The 19,568-nt window shown below is 32.7% G+C and overlaps 1 protein-coding gene across 4 annotated transcripts; it reads right to left on the minus strand.

Annotated features, from left to right (window-relative positions):
* Positions 1 to 6,621: 6,621 nt before the first annotated feature.
* On the minus strand, positions 6,622 to 10,971 carry LOC147403739 (uncharacterized). Of its 4 annotated transcripts, none has more exons than XM_086439454.1 (11): positions 10,640 to 10,971; positions 10,463 to 10,549; positions 9,881 to 9,979; positions 9,665 to 9,781; positions 9,083 to 9,574; positions 8,625 to 8,998; positions 8,426 to 8,525; positions 8,192 to 8,251; positions 7,607 to 7,690; positions 7,355 to 7,471; positions 6,622 to 7,231 (listed from the first exon to the last, which is right to left on the minus strand). In XM_086439454.1, exons 2-11 carry the CDS (start codon positions 10,520 to 10,522, stop codon positions 6,929 to 6,931), a joined length of 1,806 nt encoding a protein of 601 aa, XP_086295580.1. In that variant the 5' UTR covers positions 10,523 to 10,549; positions 10,640 to 10,971; the 3' UTR covers positions 6,622 to 6,928. The 4 variants fall into 4 exon arrangements, with proteins under 4 accessions (XP_086295580.1, XP_086295579.1, XP_086295581.1 ...); XM_086439453.1 differs by having other exon boundaries at positions 10,463 to 10,555; XM_086439455.1 differs by lacking the exon at positions 10,463 to 10,549.
* Between the last annotated feature and the right edge of the window lie 8,597 nt (positions 10,972 to 19,568).

Below are 19,568 nucleotides of genomic sequence, written 5' to 3' on the forward strand. Positions count from 1 at the left end.
GCTTGACCCAAATCAGGCCCGATTAAACTCAAGTTCGGGTTGTGCTGGGCCTAGGTTTTTTTACTCATTCATCTGATTGCAACTGTCCTATAAATGTTCAAGTCTTCATTAGCCAACTATTTAGGACTTGTAGCTATGATTTTTGTGGTAATGGGTTAACCTTTTGATGTATTTTAGTGGCCCTTCTTTGGTCCTTTAGGAAAGGGTAGAATTTGACTCTCTCAAATTCATCACAAATTATTTGATATAAGCCTCATTGAAGTAGGTGACAACTTAAGTTCTAAGTAGTTGTAATTAAGTGGGTAGTAGTCCTGTTGCAATGTTGACCACAATGGAGGCAAACAAGCTATATGTGCTTACAGTTTTCTGTTAACTTAACAGCTTGAAAGGCTTATTTGTTAATAGAAAATTTGGACTTGAATAGATTAACATGGATGCTATTTAGAATTAATGTAATAATATTGTTATATTGGCATTTTATATTAGAATGGATATGTGGTTTAATTTAGAATTAATGTAATATGGTTCATAGTTGTTTCACTATTAGGTTTTTTTTTTTTTTACTGTGTGGGTGTGAGTGGGGGGAGGTTGGGCATGTTGAATTCTAAATTGAGTTTTTAATTTATTAATCGATCGAAATGATGATAAATTGGAGCAACAAATATAAGAAAATGAAGACTTAATAAAAGTATCAAGTCCACGCTTTCTTATATAAAACCTTTAGTGAGAGAGTTATACGGTGGAGTTTCAGTTTTATAGTAGACTATATATTGTGATAATGATTTGATGCAGAATGGAATTTATCACAACAATCAGAGTGTAGAACCATTAATTATTCTAAGGAATGTAGGTTTGAGGAAGGCAATGTTGACTTCGTGATCTTTCAATCTCATGTCCATATGGTATAGAGGACCATAATTCTTGCTAAAGGAAAAGGTGTAATTCCATATTAGCCAAAAATAAAATTTGAAGTTCGGGCTATGATTGGTGTGAGTATCGCGTAAAGTTTTCAGCTGATCAATGAAGAGAGTGAAGCATACAGTTCGTTAATGATGGGGAAGCCCATCTTCAAGAAAAAGTGTAATTCCATATTAGTCAAATAAAATTGTCACCAATTCATTTTGAGAATGTGGTTGAATTATCCCACTGTTACATAGTTGATTGGCTAATGTTTATTGTGAGATCTAGTTATCGCTTTAGATGCAAGTTCAAGATAATTAAGGAGAATCTTTAGGTCTGGAATAAAGAGGTTTGCTGGAGATTGACACAAAGAGAAAAAAAAAAAAATGTTAGATGTGTTGTGTAAATGTCTTGTATTTTGTTGCGCTACGCAGAGCTGTAGGGGTACGAAAGGGTAATCGCGTAATATTTTCTTAAAAGTTTTCTGTTTGGAGGGGTTTTCCTTGTTTTGGTAACTCTTGGTCATATAAATAGAGATCTCTAAGGCTGTAAAACGTATGAGAAAATAGTAATTGTTTTTGTTATGTTCGGTGGACATAGGCACATTACTGAACCACGTAAATCCTTGTGTTTTGTAAGTTTGAGTTATCTTTGCTATTTCGTTTTTTCACAAAATGAAATTACCATTGTGGATAGGAATATCCCTCGAAGAAAAATCAAAATGGATAAATTTCAAAACAGTATTCAAATTTTTTTGTCATGTCAGATGGAAATTAACAGAACTCATGGGTGAGACTCCAGAGGGGAGGTGATAATGATACAGAATTTTCCATCGTACAACCAATAGCCAATATTTATCAATCTTATTTCCAAATTTAAAATAAACAAAAACATGTATTAAGGCGAATATCGAACAAGAGAAGGTATGGTGGAATTCTATAGAAAAATATACCCATCATCATATAGTGAGACCTTTTTCGAATAATTTTCCTTATGATCGAATAAATCAGGAGCATAAATTTTGGTTGGAGGGACTGTCTGAAAAGGTGTGGGAAATCATTAAAGGAATGGATTGTGACAAATCCCCCACTTGGACAGATTCTCAATGATTTTCCTTTTAAATCTTGTTGGGACATTGTGAAAGAAAATTTTATGTTGCATGGTGGTAGGACTCCCAGTAAGGGGATTACTGTTCCAATAGCCTTACGTGACTTGCATGTGATGTGATTCATAAGAAGCAAAAGACACACGACATCGGATATGAGGCAAATTAGTCTTGTACATTTGTGCTTTTTATCACAAAACTGTTTGGCTATGAGGATCAACTCAATGAGTGCCTATGAGCAATCCAGGATGGAGTTTTGATCATTAACTAGTGCATTAATTTTAGTAACTACTGTTAATGCATTCTTGGAGTTGTATGGAAGATCAATTAGGAAGAAAAAAAAAGGCTTACGTTTACGTGAACTAGGACCTTTAGAATTAAAAATACATGTTGGGTCGAATGGGCATTGTTAATGTGTTGATCAAAAGCATCATGAAATGTATCTTCACACCATACTTCTTGATTTTGGTGAATGTGAGTCTAGTTATATCCCCAAGAATTCTAGAGGTTAACACTTTTGTTTTGTCATCATGATCATGGCATATTAGAGAGATTCATTTTGAGGACACTCAATAGTGGCAATCTAGTGGGCTTTATTATTAAGAAAGGAAGCCCAATAATGTCCCAAATTCAGTTTGACAATGACAGCTTGTGTGTATCAATATTTCTAATAATTATTTAAGGTTCCTTAATGTCTCTTGTGCTTATTTTGAGATTTTTTTCTAGTTTACTAATCACTTTGGCACTATTTTGGTAATGCTGTCAGCTTTGTGACTAGGAAGCATCGGCATTAAAAGGGAGAAGCGTGTTTTCGTAAATTGTTGTTTAGTAACCACGCTAAAGAAGTGTTGTGTCGTGTGCAGAAACTCGGATTATTGTTTGTTAAAACTAATTTCAAATGTTGGATTCTATGAAAATGACTAGAATGCTCTTAATTATATGAAAATGAAGCATCATTTGATATTTTTGGGCCTCTTTAAGGCAAAGACTAAATTCTAAACTTTTGTAAGCTCTATTAATGAAATAATATTTAAAAAAATATATTATATAATAATTAAGAAAATATAACAAAATTAAAATTTAATTATTGAAGAGTATAGTCGAAAATTTTGAAATTTAATTAGGGTAGGATCATAAAATTCAAATTTACATTTTTCGCATGTTTGGATTCCCAATCACTAGAAGCGCATAATATCAACTTCACTTGGTTGCTCTTCCTGCTTCCATGGAAGTGAGAATCGTGACCCAAACACGTTTGTTAACACCACCACCTTTACCATTAGTAAGCATCAGATTTTGCCTTATTAATTTTGTAATTTATATATGTGTTTGTTCATAGTTGAGGGTTTTTGTTGTATATATATGCAATACTTCTCCTCTAAAGTTTTCTTTAGATTTATAAAATAAAAAATAAAATTAGGATTGAGTGGTATGAGTTGGAAGGATGCATGAAAGTCCCATCTTGTATTTTATTGTGAGAAAGCTTAACAAGATCAAAAAAGAACCCAACAACTAGACTTTGCTCCTTTAGGTTGTGAGTTGGAAACTGAGGACCATTTCTTGAATGACCTGCCACATATGTTGTGTGGCCGGTTCATGTTGTCATTAATTATTCTTGTCGAGTACGGCTGGGAAACTTGGGTTGGGCCTGTCTTATGGACTGCCTGATGGACCGGGTCCTGGTCCTCTACCAACAGAGATACCATGTTTTAAAAGAAAAGAAAAAAAAAAAAAAAAAAAAAAAAAACAACAGATCAATCACACAAAAAATACAAGGATTAATGTGGTTCGGCAAATAGCCTAAGTCCATGGAGAAAAGGGAATCAATCCACTATGAACATTAAAGTTTACATATAATTACCCAATTATCTTCACAAAGCTTTAATGTGTCAGCAGAGAACACCATTGATTTCGTTCTTCTCATGGGAAAGCACTTTGTTCCTTGCTTCTATATAGCAATTTAGTGGGACCATAGAGGACCCACTCACTCTTTAACTGTCATTTATTTGTTTCAAGAATAGAACAAAGTTTGATTCTAAGTGTACTCATTTTCGTCTTGTAAAGTTGTCTTTTACTTTCTTATCATTATTAATTAGTTATTCTCCCTCACATAGTTCCAAAATTAGACAGAGTAATCTTGAAACTTGTCTGAGTTGACTCAATTAAATTTTATTATCACTCAGTATACAATTTAAAAAGAGAGCTGTTATTGAAACCCCAACTTTTACTTATTACACCCAATTAAAAAAAATTATAATTAATTCAATAGTTGAGAATAAGTAAAAGTTGGGGCCAATAAAAACTCTCTCTCTCTCTTTTAGATTTTTATTTGTTAGATTTATGATTTTATATGAGTCTATTCCTAATTGTAAACAACTGTTGAAGTTGTTTTGAATGTGTTATAATGCTTTGTTATGTTGAAGTTATAACTGAACCAAAGGGTGTGTTTTAATCTTTAATTATGGTGTAATAAGTAAAAGTTGGGGTGCTAATAATAGCTCTCTTTTGAAAAAAGAGTTTATTCCAAATCAAATTGGATACTTCTTCGACTCAGATGGGAAATTCAACTGAGCTGTGCTAATATTCCTTATTGGGAGCATAGCAACAGACAGAAGAATGGACGGTAACCTAGTTCCAAGATCATCCTTATCAATCAAACAAATTCATTTTGATGTGAGTCCTATGAATCCACAGTTTTTTTTATTATTTTTCACTAGTAACTTTTAAGCCCATTTTTCATAAGGTTTGAAATTATAAAAGAGTCGTGGCAAGGGTACAGAACCATGGATCTTTTCATCGGGATACACGGGAAAAATCCGATGAAAAAAATTTGCGGTTCTGTGCCCTTGCCACACATGTCAGCCGAGTACCAAAATCGCAAACATTCATCATTATTCAGTATTAAATTATCTATTAAAAATCAGATCTCGACTCATCTTCATATGAGTGTCTAACTAACTACCTAGGAATATAGGCCCAACACATTATGAAAGAGCAGAGATGAAACTATTTGAAATGTCCTTTAATGCTAATTTTCTAACCATATATAACAATCAAATATATGTAAATTAGCTCATCCACCTTATTTATTTTTCAAAGCTTTTTAACAATATAGTTCTTTTGGGAGTTAAACTTTGTATCCACTTTAGATTATTCCTTAAGTTTCTTGGTGAAGCATGAGATATTTAAGACGTTTTACTGTTGGGCCTAACTTCTTAAGTACCAAACCAACTCAATAAAAGAGTACTTCGGCTTCAATGCCTCTGATGGAACCTTAAAGAGTTCATGTGCAAGTCACCATCAACAGTTATGATTGTAGGAGCCAACATGCAGAGATAGCTAACAACTAACATTATCAAAAGGTACAAACAACCAAAGTAATTGACTGACAGACATTACGTGCACCTAAAACTTCTTTATTGAATTCTTTGGCTTTGTTATATTTCATTGTCAATCTTACCACTTAGAGCTTATTGGGCCAAAGTGTGTAAGGTTTTTCTCACCACTTACAGCTAGTTTACTGAGTTTGGCCAATGCAGATAATTTTAGTAAAATGTGGAGGGAGGGGATGGGGACCCAAGTACTCGTATATCAAAGGCCTACATTGGAGGAATCTCCTACCCCACATGTTGCTTCTGATCATAAAATATTTCAATTTTTAGTTTTCTATGACGCTTACTCCCAACATAGGACAACTTTGGCAGAGACACGAAACAATTATAACTATTAATGAAACAACTACCGATTGACAAGGAGCTCACTAATAGAGGATGGAAACCGAAGTCCTCAACAATCAAAGCCTAGTTAAATAGTCGATCTTGGCGAGTTTAAGGGGTAACCCTTCTTATATATGTTAGAATAAGTGGGCATATTATACTCGCACCAATGTGCTTAACACCAAGATGTCAAAAGAAGAGCACAATGGCTGGCCAAAGTATTCCCAGTTGATTCTATCGCCATCATTATCATCATCAAAGCTTGTCCCAAAAAATTAAAATTATCCCTCAAAACTGCTAATATAACCCCTAAATATGAGGAAAAAAAAAAGAAGGATCATAGAGTGGTATATTAGTTATGCCTAGCTAGATAGTCGTAAACCTTCCAAAAGCATATATAATAATAACCAAATGGATGATCAGATCAAAAGTTATTTCTTGTTTAACTGTAGGGTTATCTCAATATCATTCTCCTCGAATTGGACAGAATGCAATTCCTACAATTGCATATCTCGATCATTCTAAGGTGCATGTCCTCCCCAACAATCATTTTAATTTTGTATCGTTGATCCATGTACTATAATCTAGTTCCTTCCATTGAACCAAATGTTGAATATGAGCTCCTTGTCAATCTTCATGACCTTTGTATAAAAAACTTCAAGAAATTCTTCTTGTCTCTATTGGCAACTAAGGCATGCACGATCTCTATCACCATAGCTTATACCACAAATTTTCTTTCAGTCAATAAAATTTTCAAGGTTGGCATGCTTCCTGTGGTGCTAACCATCTCATCATTGAGTGGCTAGATCTTTGGAACTACCCCAAAGCATATATAATAATAGCCAAACAGATGCCTGAATCAAAATTTACACCCTATTTAAACTCATGCTCTGCACGACATTGGTAAAAGGGGTCGTATATTTATTAATCACACTACATTTATTCACTTATTACAAATTATATGTGAATGCTAAAATGTTGTCTGAACAGGGTTAGAAACGACTCTCGAAACAAGAAATTAAAACAATTGAATGGCTTTTTTCATACATCTCCAAACCTAAAAACCCATTTTATGGAAGAGGAAACAACAATTTGCTTTCACAATTACATACAGATGAATAGATCATATTAATATACTTTTACTACGTTCACTATGACTTTGTACAAACCCTTCCTCTCCCAAGTCCCTTACAACTGTGTAAAGATTTTATTGGTGTAAAAGGTACCTGAAATTAAACTCATATGGTATTACTTGTACCGAGTGTGAAAGAAGCTCTCTTTTCCCTCTCTCGATGCACTCGACTGCTTCTTTCCTAAGATCACTGGGTAGCTGCAGGCAGATCCAATCCACCAAAGACTCCAAGTCCTTTGCGAAGTCGAGTAGATACCAATCTAACAACTTAGGGATTGCAAACTTGTTTTCCGTTGAGATGCCAATTGATGCTTGTAAGTAGTCTTTCTTTGCCACTTCAAGCTCGTTTTCGACCTGTGATGCTGTGTATACTCTCACCTTCATTTGAGAGCATCGGACGATCAGTAAGGTCAATGTATATATCGTTCTAAGCTATTTGCGCTTTTACGCGGTGTTTGAGATTGCACTACTAGTAGAGGGACCTAGTAAAAAATTACTTACAACTGGGGAGGACCAACTTCCACATGAGAGTGCAAATGTAACCAAGGGTTCAGACCACTCCAATCCAAAGATGCTTCGTGCTGTCATCTCATCGTTCTTTGCACCTTTTATGCAAGCCTGTTGGGGACTCACAAAAATGGGTATATAGTTAGTAATTTTCAATTTTTTTCTTACCAACCTAACCCTCTCCCAGTCTCCCCTCGTAAAAGGGAGAAAGCAACAAACAACTTGTACATGAACATCAAAACTTACGGATTTTAAGTGATGAGGTCGTCTCAAGATGAAATGCTCGATTGCCATTGCATTAAGGGAGTGTCCCCCTACATTTATCATTGCCTGAGAGAAGAATTTGGTTTTGATAGGTTATTGAACTATTTTGAATTTTTAGCACAATTTATATCCTTTGTAAACATTCTAAACACCTTGTACAAGAGGAACCTAATGTCTGACAGTCATGAACTCTTAAAATAACCATATATGAAGGGCATGGGCATGAGAGGAGAGAAACAACATTTTCTAAATAACACCTAGGAGATTGATCTCTTATACTAAATTGAACATGGGGAGATGATCATCACCTGCTATATATACGGCTGTTCTTAATTTTCGATAGACTAAAATATACAAACTTGGGGAATAAATTGCTTTCGAATTCAACGATATCAAGCATCGACAACACAAAGTTTATATGGATTTTAAGTATTTATCAAAATTGTTGTAATATACCCTTTATATAGGCCAATAAATAAAAGCATAAGTAGAAAAAATGAAACCAATTTAAAAATAAAAATAAAGACATAATCTAGCATAGAAATGAAATAGCCATTTATATCTTACCTTCTGCATCAGTGCAACGATCATCTGCGGATTCTCAGGTATCCCATGCTCTAGGAATGTCTGGAAAACATGGCACAATAGATGGATTTATCATAAATCGTAAAACAGCCAAAAACGAGAAGTAAAGATGATTTTTCTTGAAACAAAGATATTAAAATGAGAATCCTTGGATCTTAAATCTTCCATTTTGTGTTAATTGATATTAAAGGTCATAAGGAAAATTCTCACTCATACATTCATCATACAGGAATTATAGATGTTGATCCAGAACGCTAGCTTCTGCTGATGAGTAAGACTTTGTATATCAACTGATGAAAGCTTGCCAAAAAGAAGCCTAATAATGTAGAAAATGTAGTTAATTAAGTACAACTACAAGAATTTTTAGGATGTAAGGGGGAAAAAAAAATCTATGTTTGTAAGTCCAAAAACTTACTTAAGTCTTCGGATCAGAAAGAAAGAGTTTGTCCTTTGAGTTGAGTCAATTGAGCTTGATTCGATTGCAGAGAAACGCTTATACGGGCCAATATCTCTGCTCCCGAATTCTTTACAAATACCATATGGGTCTTGAAAATTTGTTTCTTCACAGTTTTCATGCAAAACCGATTTAGATAAGGAAGGAAACATCTCCGACTCCATTCCTCTGCTCTTATGTGTACTCATCCTTAACAAAATGGTTGACAAGCACTTCAATAGATCCTCCGAAATTTTGTTTGGGTTTCTCTTTTCTCCATCAAATACACTTTCATTATTAATAATAATCGGAGAGCTCTCATCTGCTCTATTCTGATCTACTACTCTGCATTCTGGCTGAAATTTAAAGTACTCATGTTCAAGATTACTATGTAGAAGAAATCGGACATTCTTATTTGAGAATTAATTTTCTAAATATACCTGTAATTTCTGAGGATCCAAACGCTTCTCTGTTGATTTATACTCGATTGGAGCATTCTTTACTTGGGTTCTGATTCTGAGGCTTGGCTGTTTGGGGGATTGATTCTTGTTCTTTGTAGAATTAATGCAGGATTGATTCTCTTTGCCCCAATCATCTTTAGAAAGAGATGAATACAAATTGGGTCTCTTTGAGAGCTGTTTCCCAATTCGATTTGAAACGTAACCCGAAGGATTGCCAGCAACACTTGGTAGAGCTCTTGCACTTGATGTTACCGAATTGCCTTCAGCTTGCAATGACAATTTCGATCGCTCCTTTTTGTGATTTCTACAAAGGTATGGATTGTATAAATCGTTTGGACTCTCCAAGTTTTTCTTGGAGGATGAGATGTTGACAGCTTCTTGATAGAGGCCTTGTCTGAAATTCACAACTTGTTCTTCAAGCCGAACAACCTCCTCTTCTAAAACAGCTACTTCGGCAAGAAGCTTTAATGTCTGCAATAAAAGAGGTGATAAGAATGTTATGGATTGCTATATAGAAGAAAAATTGGATTGTTTTCCAAATGTAGTGCAAATTATACTAACATATGGAGGGAGATAAGGAGGAAGGCGAGGTAGAGCTCCTAAGGGTCTAGTAAAAGCTCTCTCCAACGCTCTATGAACATTCTCCTCATGTCTGAGATTCTTCTTTAGCTTATCAACCTAATGATTAGAAGTTAGAGCAGAATAAATCAATTGGAATTTAAAAAATAAAAAGGAATTTTTTTTTATGATTCTTGGAGTATAGAGGACAAAGCATACATCTTGTATTAAGGCCATTTTCCTATCTTTGCTCGATCGTCTCCGATTTGTGGTTGTTTTCTCAGCGTCCATTGATCTTCTCCCCCGATGCTTCTCCTTCTACAAAAACACGAATCAGAAAAGAACAATAAGACTCTTCAGTATGGAAAAACTCAATGAAATTGAGAAGCCATTTTAGATTTTTAATCAAAGGTGCATACATTTTCATTTTAAGGAGATTTCACAGTCTGCTAGAACAAGATAGAAAGAGAATAAAAAAATACATTTTTTAAGAAACAAACAAAGAGACCATTTTTGAAAGAAAAATTAAAGACCCATTTCGAAATTTCACCAAAATCACCAACTCAATCACGATTAATAGAATCTTTAATGGTTCTAACGCTTTTCAAGCAAACCAAGAAGCCATTTTTGAAAGAAAAAATAAAGACCCATTTCGAAATTTCACCAGAACCGGCAACTCAATCACATTAATAGGATCTTTAATGATTCTAGAGCTTATCCAGCAAAACAAGAAGCCATTTTTTATTTTTTTTTATTTTTTAAAATCAAAACCCAGATCAGATTTTGATTAAAAGAACCTACTTGTTTACGTTCAATTGGAGATTTCATGGTCTGCAACGTGGTCCCGACTCTGGTGTTCATATTAAATTCCTGGAAAATGAGATATCACTGCAACTACATAATACCCAGAAAATTTAATTAATAAAATAAATAACGAAGATTTCAAGGTTAGCTTGGAATTAAAGAAAGAGCAGAGACCTTCAGAGTAAAGCTTCATTCCTTTAGAGAGAGATCTTGAATGCAACCAACCCAAAGACACTAATCCCTGAAATTTCTCGATCAGAGTGAAGTAAAATAAACAAGAAAACCCAACAGAAGAAGAAGACGAGATTTGGAGCTGAACTTCATTGAAGAAACAGAAACAGAAGAAGAAAAGCTAATTAAAAAGATGAATTATAAGAGATAACGAGAAACAAAAGTGAGAGATAGAAACAGAGAAAGATACAGAGAGACACTCTTTGTTTTACTTCTTACTCTTCACTAGCTTTTAAAATAGAGAAAGAGAGAGCCTCTCACAAAAACGTATGTTTTAAAAAACGACTCGCGCATCATGCGCATTTTAGCGCTCCCATGCGCTTCAGGAAATGTTTCCAAAATGCCCCCGTTTGATGCTTGTAATATCGAAAATCCAACTCTACATTAATTTTGTCGAAGAACAAGAGAAAATACCCCCTTTTACGCTAAAATTTTGTAATTTATAGGATATATGAAAGAAAACAAAAAATGCATGATATATGGAAGAAGCGAACCGACATTTGTCGTTTTGAATGTTATTTGCTAATTAAGTTCATGAACCAAAGACTCTATAATGCCATATGTTATTAAAAAAAAAACTTAAATCGCTCTCAAATATTTTCTCAGTGACCAATCACTTTTATTCATTTAATATACATGACTTCATGTCATTAACTCATCGACCTAACACATAACTTTCAAAATAACAAATTTGAATTTGAAAGGAGTGTTAATAGGCCAATTCCCATTTAGTTTCTAATAAGATCATAATTAGAACCTTTAAATTTTATTGATTCTGATTATCATCAATTTTAGTTCCAATTTTGAAAGAGATATGTCTAGAATGAATTGAAATCGTCAAAAAATTTCTTAAACAACTTCGATTCCAATTCAGATTACTATCAATTTTTATAAATTTTAATTCCCAAGAAATTGTATTTCTAGAGATCCGATTCTAATATGTTAGTAGACAGAAGTTTCTAAACATCCCATGGTATGTTGTAATTAAGAATGAATGTATTAGGTTTGTGTATTGTTGGAGAGGGCAGTTTTGTCATTTAGTTAAAAATATGTGTATGGATTTTGTACTTGCCAGTTAGCACGTGGGTGTTTATGAACTGGAGCCGTTGTCGCTGAGAATCAACTCTCAAAAATAAAAACAATTATTATTTTTTAAAAATGGAAGTGCACGTTTAGGTTGCTGGGTTGTCAATTCAGTGTTTTTTTTTTTTTTTTTTTCTTTTTGTCCTGTTTAAGGAATTTCTATTTCCCGTGGGAAGTTAAGATGGAAAATCTGTACACTTTTAGGTTGTTTGGATCTTCTCGTGGCACTATTTCTAATTTTGGAAGTTTTTATTGTCACATCAATCCTCTTTTTTTTATTTTTTTTTTCTATTTTTACTTTGAAGTGATCAGTCAATTTCAAAATTTTGAAGAAATTCTCTTCATTGAATTGCAAATGACATTTTCAAGAGGTGTTTCAAATTTTGATGGAAATGTAAGGGGTGAAATAAATTTAAAATGCCACATGTCTTATAATAAGGAGGGTTCCTTCAAAATTTGAAGGAACAACCAACTTTAATGTCGAACTCCTTTTTTTTTTTTTTTTTAATGAATAATAATTTCTCACCTTTCCCCTCTCACACACACCCTAATAGGTATGTGCTAGAACTATATATTATTTTTGTCAAGATACACAATGGCACATACTTATGAAGAGGGGAGGGGAGAATCGTGATTTTCTTACGTCTCCTCTGGCACACGCCCTTGACGTAGCATGGGCTAGAATTATAAATCTTTTTCCTCGAGATACACAACTGTACAATTGTGTATCCTAAGGAAAAAGATCCATGGTTCTAGTTCGTGCTACATCAAGAGGTGTATGTCCGAGGAGAGTGTCAAAAAATCATTTTTTTTAATGATATACAACTAGAAGGTGGTATATGGAAAAGCGCATCTCTAAAGGGCTTATTTGTGATTTAAAATATTAATTATAAGGTGATTTTGAATATTAAATTGTAAAAAAGATATTTTTATAATTTTAAAAACTAACAAATGTGATTTTAAGGATGCAGTGTTGCAATTTTCTTGGTTTTTAACAAATTGACTGTGATTAAATTAAGTTTAAGAATCGTGATAAATTGACTCAAAATAAATTCAAATGCACATAATCATACATATTTTCCTCGTGTATCCCGAGGAAAGAAATCAATGACTCTGTGCACATGTCACGTCTATTGAGTGAATTTCGATTATCTTTGTTAGAGTCAAGTTATCACGTCTCTAAGTTTAAATATTAAGGTTGGGGTATAGTGCACCGACTAATTCTCTGGCACATATAGTCCCCTTTCCCCATACACCAGATAATTTTTAGGATAAATCCTTAAAGATGATTCCTAAGAGGCAATTTAAACTCAAGATCTCCATCTATTTAGGGTGTTGTTTTGGTCATATTCATTGTGCAATTGGTCTCATTATCATTAAAAATAAGTTTAGGAAAAATTAATTTGTAAATTGAAGTGTTTTTTTTTTTTTCTAAAAAAGAAAAAAGTCTTTAATGAGGTTAAGTCATCAAAAGATAAAATGGTTATTTACAATCTAAATACATATTTAATGCTATATATATGCTATTTGGATGGCTTAATAAAAGAATTGATGTGGTAATAAAATTCCATTTGCCACTTGGAAAAGTCATGAGGTGGTCCAACAAGAGGGACCCGTATGCCCAAGATATCTCCTTGTTATTTATTCCAAAATTTATTAATATTATTGTCAGAAAATAAGTAAATTAATAAAACCGTAATGATCTTATAGTTCTTTCAATAAAATAATATACCATCCAGGATATTTATAAAAAAAAAAAAACCTCATCACTTATTAGACTAGGTTCAACATTCAATGAATTATTCCAGATATTTGCAATAATCAAGAGATGAATGCAATTCACAAACATGGTTTTCAATATCGAAATCATGAATTATCTTAGTGTTTTACAAAAAGATCTTTTTTTTGTTTTGCTTTTTACATATCAGTGAATGAAGAAGATGAAAAAGTAGGAGAGGGTTTCAACAATTGTATCTCATCTCATTAACAAACAATACCTAGATAACGAGTCATCTCGATCTCAGATGAATTTTAAAACTATGTTCACAAACACACGGAGGATATTATTTTGTCAATAATTAGTGTGATGGGTACGTGGCATAATTTTAAAACTCATAAACTTAACTAAAATCACTTGGAATATCCATAGGATTGAGTCAAACTTTTTGTTTTTATTTTGGATGGGTACCTTGGACTTGAACCCACGATCTCAAAATTGTTTTGCAATGTGTTAGACCAAATGAGTTATGGGTCTAAGCACATAGGATTGAGTCAACTTGATAAATTCCCAATGTCTTCAGTCTACTCAAATAAGTGTACATTAAATTTTTTAAGTATTAAAAAACCTCTCATGTCTCAATATTTAAAATTAAGATTATATATGTTTCGATTTCTAGAAAACATTAAATATAATCATCACCTAGTTTGCTTGAGATTATGACTATAATTTGATGGATTTCGAGTTGACTCAATTGAGTATTTCATTTGACTTGATGTGTTTGGTTCAAATGAGTTTAAGATTGAGTCAACTAGATATTCCATTTAATCTTTAGCTTGGAGTGTCAATAAGTAATGTTTACACATCAAACATTTATTTTCCGTCATGTCCATTAAAATATTTATATCAAATAATTCTTATTATAAATAAATAGACTCTTTTTCATATGATAAGCACATGTTGGTATTTAGTAGTAGTGTTTCTTTTTTAGTTAATTGTTAGAACATGTGTTGTTAGGTTTGATCTTTGTTTACATATTACTTAACATAAATGTCAACATTTTTTTCATTTTGGATTGTGGGAATTTTCTTTTTCGTACCACTTAAGGACTTTATGTTGGGAAAACTTGAGAATTCACTTCGTTATCTTTGAAATGACAAATGTTCTCTTTCTTTGACTATAACAGATCGCTAAGTTTTCAAATTAAATTTTTGTGAGACATTTTTCTTATTCTGAAGATATTAATTAATGTGAATTTAGATCAACAATACTCATCTTTCTCTGATTGAAATAACAAATAATTATAAATACAAGATTTGTCTATCCATCCTAACATACATGTTGATTCCTAACACAATAGAAAATTAATCATCCAATAAGAAAAACTAAAAATTAAAAATAAAGATTAATGATCCGAAGATCTCTCTCTCTCTCTCTCTATAGGTTCATTGTAGGAAAAAAAAAAAAAAAAGAGAAGGGAGGATAAAATGATAATTATACGCTCAGTGAAATGGGTCCCCACAATTTATATTTTAGCTTTACAAGTGAGTATTTAGAAAGACAGATATGTGCGAGTGAGAATGGGAGCTATCATGATCGATGGCATGCAAATGTCAGCAAGTGGCTAACGGCTCAGACACGCCACTCCAAGTTTTTCCTTTGTATTCCCGTTGTTGGATTGTAATCTTACTCTTGGCTTCTATACACGCCACATAATAAACTGATTTGACCCCAATACTTGATATATTTTTATCTGGGGATTGTGAATAAACTTGTTCAAATATTTACTGGATCAAGTATTTATGGATTGGTAGGCCCAAAACCAAAAAAAGCTGTGCCAGATGGCATGCATAGGAGGAGACAACTTGCTTCACACCATATGCTCCATTTAGCCTATTGATGGATCTGAGTCCTACGTAACCAGTTTGTAATTCAATTCATATTGGATTCATCATCCAATCCCAGTACAAAGCCTTGATACAATCAAAATCACGGATCCGAATTCAAACTGACGAAACAAGTAGCATAGATCGAGTCGTGATAGTTCATGAAAATGTTTTCGTTTGTGTGTGTTTTTTGTTTTTTTTTTCCAATAAACTACAAGATTAGAGCCTCCACCAATCATTAAAATTAAAAAAGGGATTACAATTGAGAATACTTTTTTTATTTTTATTTTTTTTGTTAGTTGGGTAAGTTGGAATAGAACCCATGACCTCATAGTTTCTTTGCAATGTACCAAACCAACTAAGTTACGGTTCTAATCCCACAAGCAAGAATAGTTACAAACCATATCTTCTCCCAAATAGAATTCCACTTTACAACTCTCAAATGAATCAATTAGTCTTTGAGTCTTGCTAGCAAAAATCATGAAGCATCTACAATGGCACAACTCCATTTATAATATCAATCATACATGAAGAATCATAATTTCACTCATGTAAGAAGTAGTGTTAGATCAATGCTCAACTAAACCCTAAGCCTAATTAGTTTCAAGATTCAAATTTGGTGCATGGCGAAGAGTAATCTTCTAATTAGTTTGTTGATTTTCAAAAGAATACCAAACAATAGTGCATAAAAAACTTGTTGATTCACACAAAATATGAAATAATTAGAAAAGAAAGATACAACTCTCGTACAATAAAAATTTTATTAATCAAAAGATGTTCCCGTATTAGAGATACAATACTATTTATAGAAAAGAATTAAGTATGAAAATAAATACTACTTAACCCTAAAAATAAGGTAGAATCGACGGTGCTTGATTCTAAATTCTAAAACTAAAGCTATTGATAATTTAAAATAAAAAATAATAAAATTACCTAAAAAATAGGGTAAACGAATGAATCAAGCTTAAAAAGAAAACTCAATTGTATTACAATTGATCTTGATGTTTTCACTCAAGAATGAGATTCCTTGAATGATTTTGATTCTGTCGTTTGTTCGAGTCCGAGGACCTAAGCCTTATACCTTATGCTTGGACATTTGGCAATTCAAATGTCTTCTGCCATGATTTCTACATCAAAATCCTAGATAAATTTGATTTGGATCACACTACCAATGTCTACATCTTAACCCTATTTAAGTTGGATCAATTTTATAAGATATATACACGTACACTAAATATATGTTTAACATGTGTATCATATCAAGTGATGAACCTTTCTTGGTACATGATCATCATCATATAATCCTAATACCAAAAATTAATGGTTATTGCAAACAATCATGTCTCCATTCAATTACTTACGTCATGCGTTATTTTAATTCAACTGTATTCATATCTGTTTTCACTACTTCAATGATTTTTTTATCCGTTGTCTTCGTATACTAGTAAATCCTTTAATTCGAAGATTTAAGATCCATTTTGTCAAGCTAGGGACCACCCACAATTTTATAGACATCACATTATTATAATTATTATTTTTTCTTCTTTTTTTTTTAATTAAAAATAATATTTTTATTTGGATGATGGTGATTAGAAGATGTACCAATAAATCTGATTTGACTAAAATGGTTTTATCTGTAAGATGGAGACAAGATGAGAGACAACGAACTTCTTTGTTTTTATATGCAAAGGCCAAAACGCAAACCCCACCATTTTATAATACAAGTCTTTTTCTGGATTTGAGAGGTCTCTCCAGACAATTAATTATATATTAATTACTTATATTAATAACTAATTAATTAAATAACATGAATGATTAAATTTAAAAGAAATATGAACCTAACACAGAAATATTCACTCAAAACAACTTTTCAGTTTTTTCTCAGAAATATAAAGCTTCTTGAAAAATGGTCTTAGAAAAAATAGATTTTTTGAGCAAATATTTTTCACTATTTGATTGCACAAAACATGGAAGAAAAGTTGCTTTTTTACAAGGGTGGACATAAAGAGAAAAATAATTACCCAAATATGAGAAAACCATTCATCCAGAAGGTTGGATTGGAAAAACTGTCTTCTTGAGAAAATTGTGTTGGAAAAACATTTTTCAAGAAAAAGAAATATATGACATATTGTATATCTTAGAGAACATAATTTCCCACCCATTTTCTTCGTGCAATCATACAGACCCGAATAAATTTAATATGGGTATCAAGTACGGCTGTCAATAGGTCAAATAATACAGGAAATTCAATTCATTCAAATAACTTCAGATACTGGTTCAATCATTGTCACAATCAGATTTGATCTAATTTGATTAATTTTTCATGGATTGGATTTAGTTCCAAATATATATCAAAATCCGATAAAAACCCCGATCTGACACAGATCTGATCCAATACTTATCAGATCAGTTTTGGGTCCAACCTGATCACTATCGGATTGGACCCCGATTCGAGCTAGGTCAAGTCCATTGACAGCCCATTAGCCCTGGTATCAAGGCTTTGATTTCAATGGTAAGGACAAGAATTCAACTATTTTTTTGTATTGCATATTATATTTGTGATCATGAAACAGACAATTTAACCTTAAGCTTTATTGTTCCTATAAGAAAGAGAAAACGACATTTCTTATAATCCATCTTTATAGGGTAAGAGTTCTTGGAAAGGCTATAACTAATCTGATGGCAGTGTAACAGGAGACACCATGGAAGGGAGAGGAAGCATGCATTGTTCCCTCCAATATATAAAATCTTACAGAAAATAACTCAACCTTATCATTGATAAGGTGCTGGACATAGGCTCCACAAGTCGTTAACTAATGGTATAGGCTGCTGAGGGCTTGAACCTAGCCTTAATATACGCCTTTGGACCCAAAACATGCCAAATTGGTTATACCAAGGTTGGACACTAGTTCAATTTGGTTCCAATCTGTATTCATAATGAAATTTAAAAGAGTGTGTGATTATTTTAGGGACCAACTAGGTGCACATCATTAGTGGTTGGTTGCACCTCAATCTTAAATAAATGACTTTTTTATTTTTGTTTTATTTATTTATTTTTTATAATCCCTCTTAACCTACAAGTTGTGCTTCATTAGGATAATTTGCTTGTTCAACTTTGAGGTGGTTTTGCTCGTGTTTACTTTGTTTTAAGATATTTAAATTGTTGATTAATCAATTGAGCTAAAATAGTCTTCTTTAATGGAAATATGTCTTGTTCCTTGGCGAAATTGATAAAAAAAATTGGCCATCTTTCTTTGCAAATTTTTTTAAACAAGCAATAATTTTTGTGGGCATGATTGAAGAAGAATTAAGGGAAAAAAAAATCCAATCTTTTTATTTTTTATTTTTTGGAGTGCAATAATGCAAAAGAAGTGCAAAGGGTGTTTTTTTAAGTGATGGAGTGCAATTGGTGATGGGTGGTATGCAACTAGTTGGTCCCTTATTTTACTTGATCAAACTTTTGTTTTATATATAATTTATCCATAGGAAACTTACCCCCAAAACTAAAGCAAAATTAAAGGAAATATGTTTTATAGTATTTAATTTATGGATGAAAACTCTATATCAAGAGGCAAAAGTGTTGAAGAAAAAGGATGGTCGATATAAGTCGAGATTTGCACCATGAGAGATATTCCCCAACAGTGCCATTTTGGTTATTTGCGAGAATTGATGATTTTATGATAAATATTAATTTTCTTTGATGTTAAATTTATGGTTTCCAGTGTTAAAAGGCTATTTTCTAATAGTAAAATAATTTTAGGAAGCTCAAAAATGGCTTAGAGATTGTAAGGGGTTATAAAATCCCATGTACCTACATAAGCAGACCATGATGTAATGTCTCAATTAAGGGATATATATTCCCAGAAAGGAGTCACCCAGAATGTCATATATATATATATATATATATATATATGTGTGTGTTCGAACATGGAATCTCGTTATGAGTTGTTACGGTCTCGAGTGCAAATCCAAAATCTTGTGTTGCATCGTCTAGGTAACATGAAAGCACCTCGACAGGTCAAGAGTGAGACCTTACATAATTTGCCAGCAAAGAAATGTGACTAAGGGGATTGTTATCCAAGTGGAAGACTTGAATTAGGAAGTTTGGATTTTATAGGATTCTTGAAGGAAATCTATATATAGGGAACCAACCAAGGCCACAATCTTGAATATTAGTATTGTTACT

This window comes from Akebia trifoliata, chromosome 4 (genome assembly GCF_017979445.1).
Source record: "Akebia trifoliata isolate Shusen 1 chromosome 4, ASM1797944v1, whole genome shotgun sequence".
Lineage (NCBI taxonomy): Eukaryota > Viridiplantae > Streptophyta > Magnoliopsida > Ranunculales > Lardizabalaceae > Akebia > Akebia trifoliata.

Bases quoted from the DNA above. Each gene is read 5' to 3' on its own strand.
- LOC147403739 (XM_086439454.1), bottom strand. From the start codon at position 10,522: ATGAACACCAGAGTCGGGACCACGTTGCAGACCATGAAATCTCCAATT. The intron at 8,999-9,082 runs GTATATTTAGAA...TTTAAATTTCAG, and splicing joins TGGATCCTCAGAAATTACAG to CCAGAATGCAGAGTAGTAGA. The intron at 7,232-7,354 runs GTAAGTAATTTT...TCTCAAATGAAG, and splicing joins GAAGTTGGTCCTCCCCAGTT to GTGAGAGTATACACAGCATC.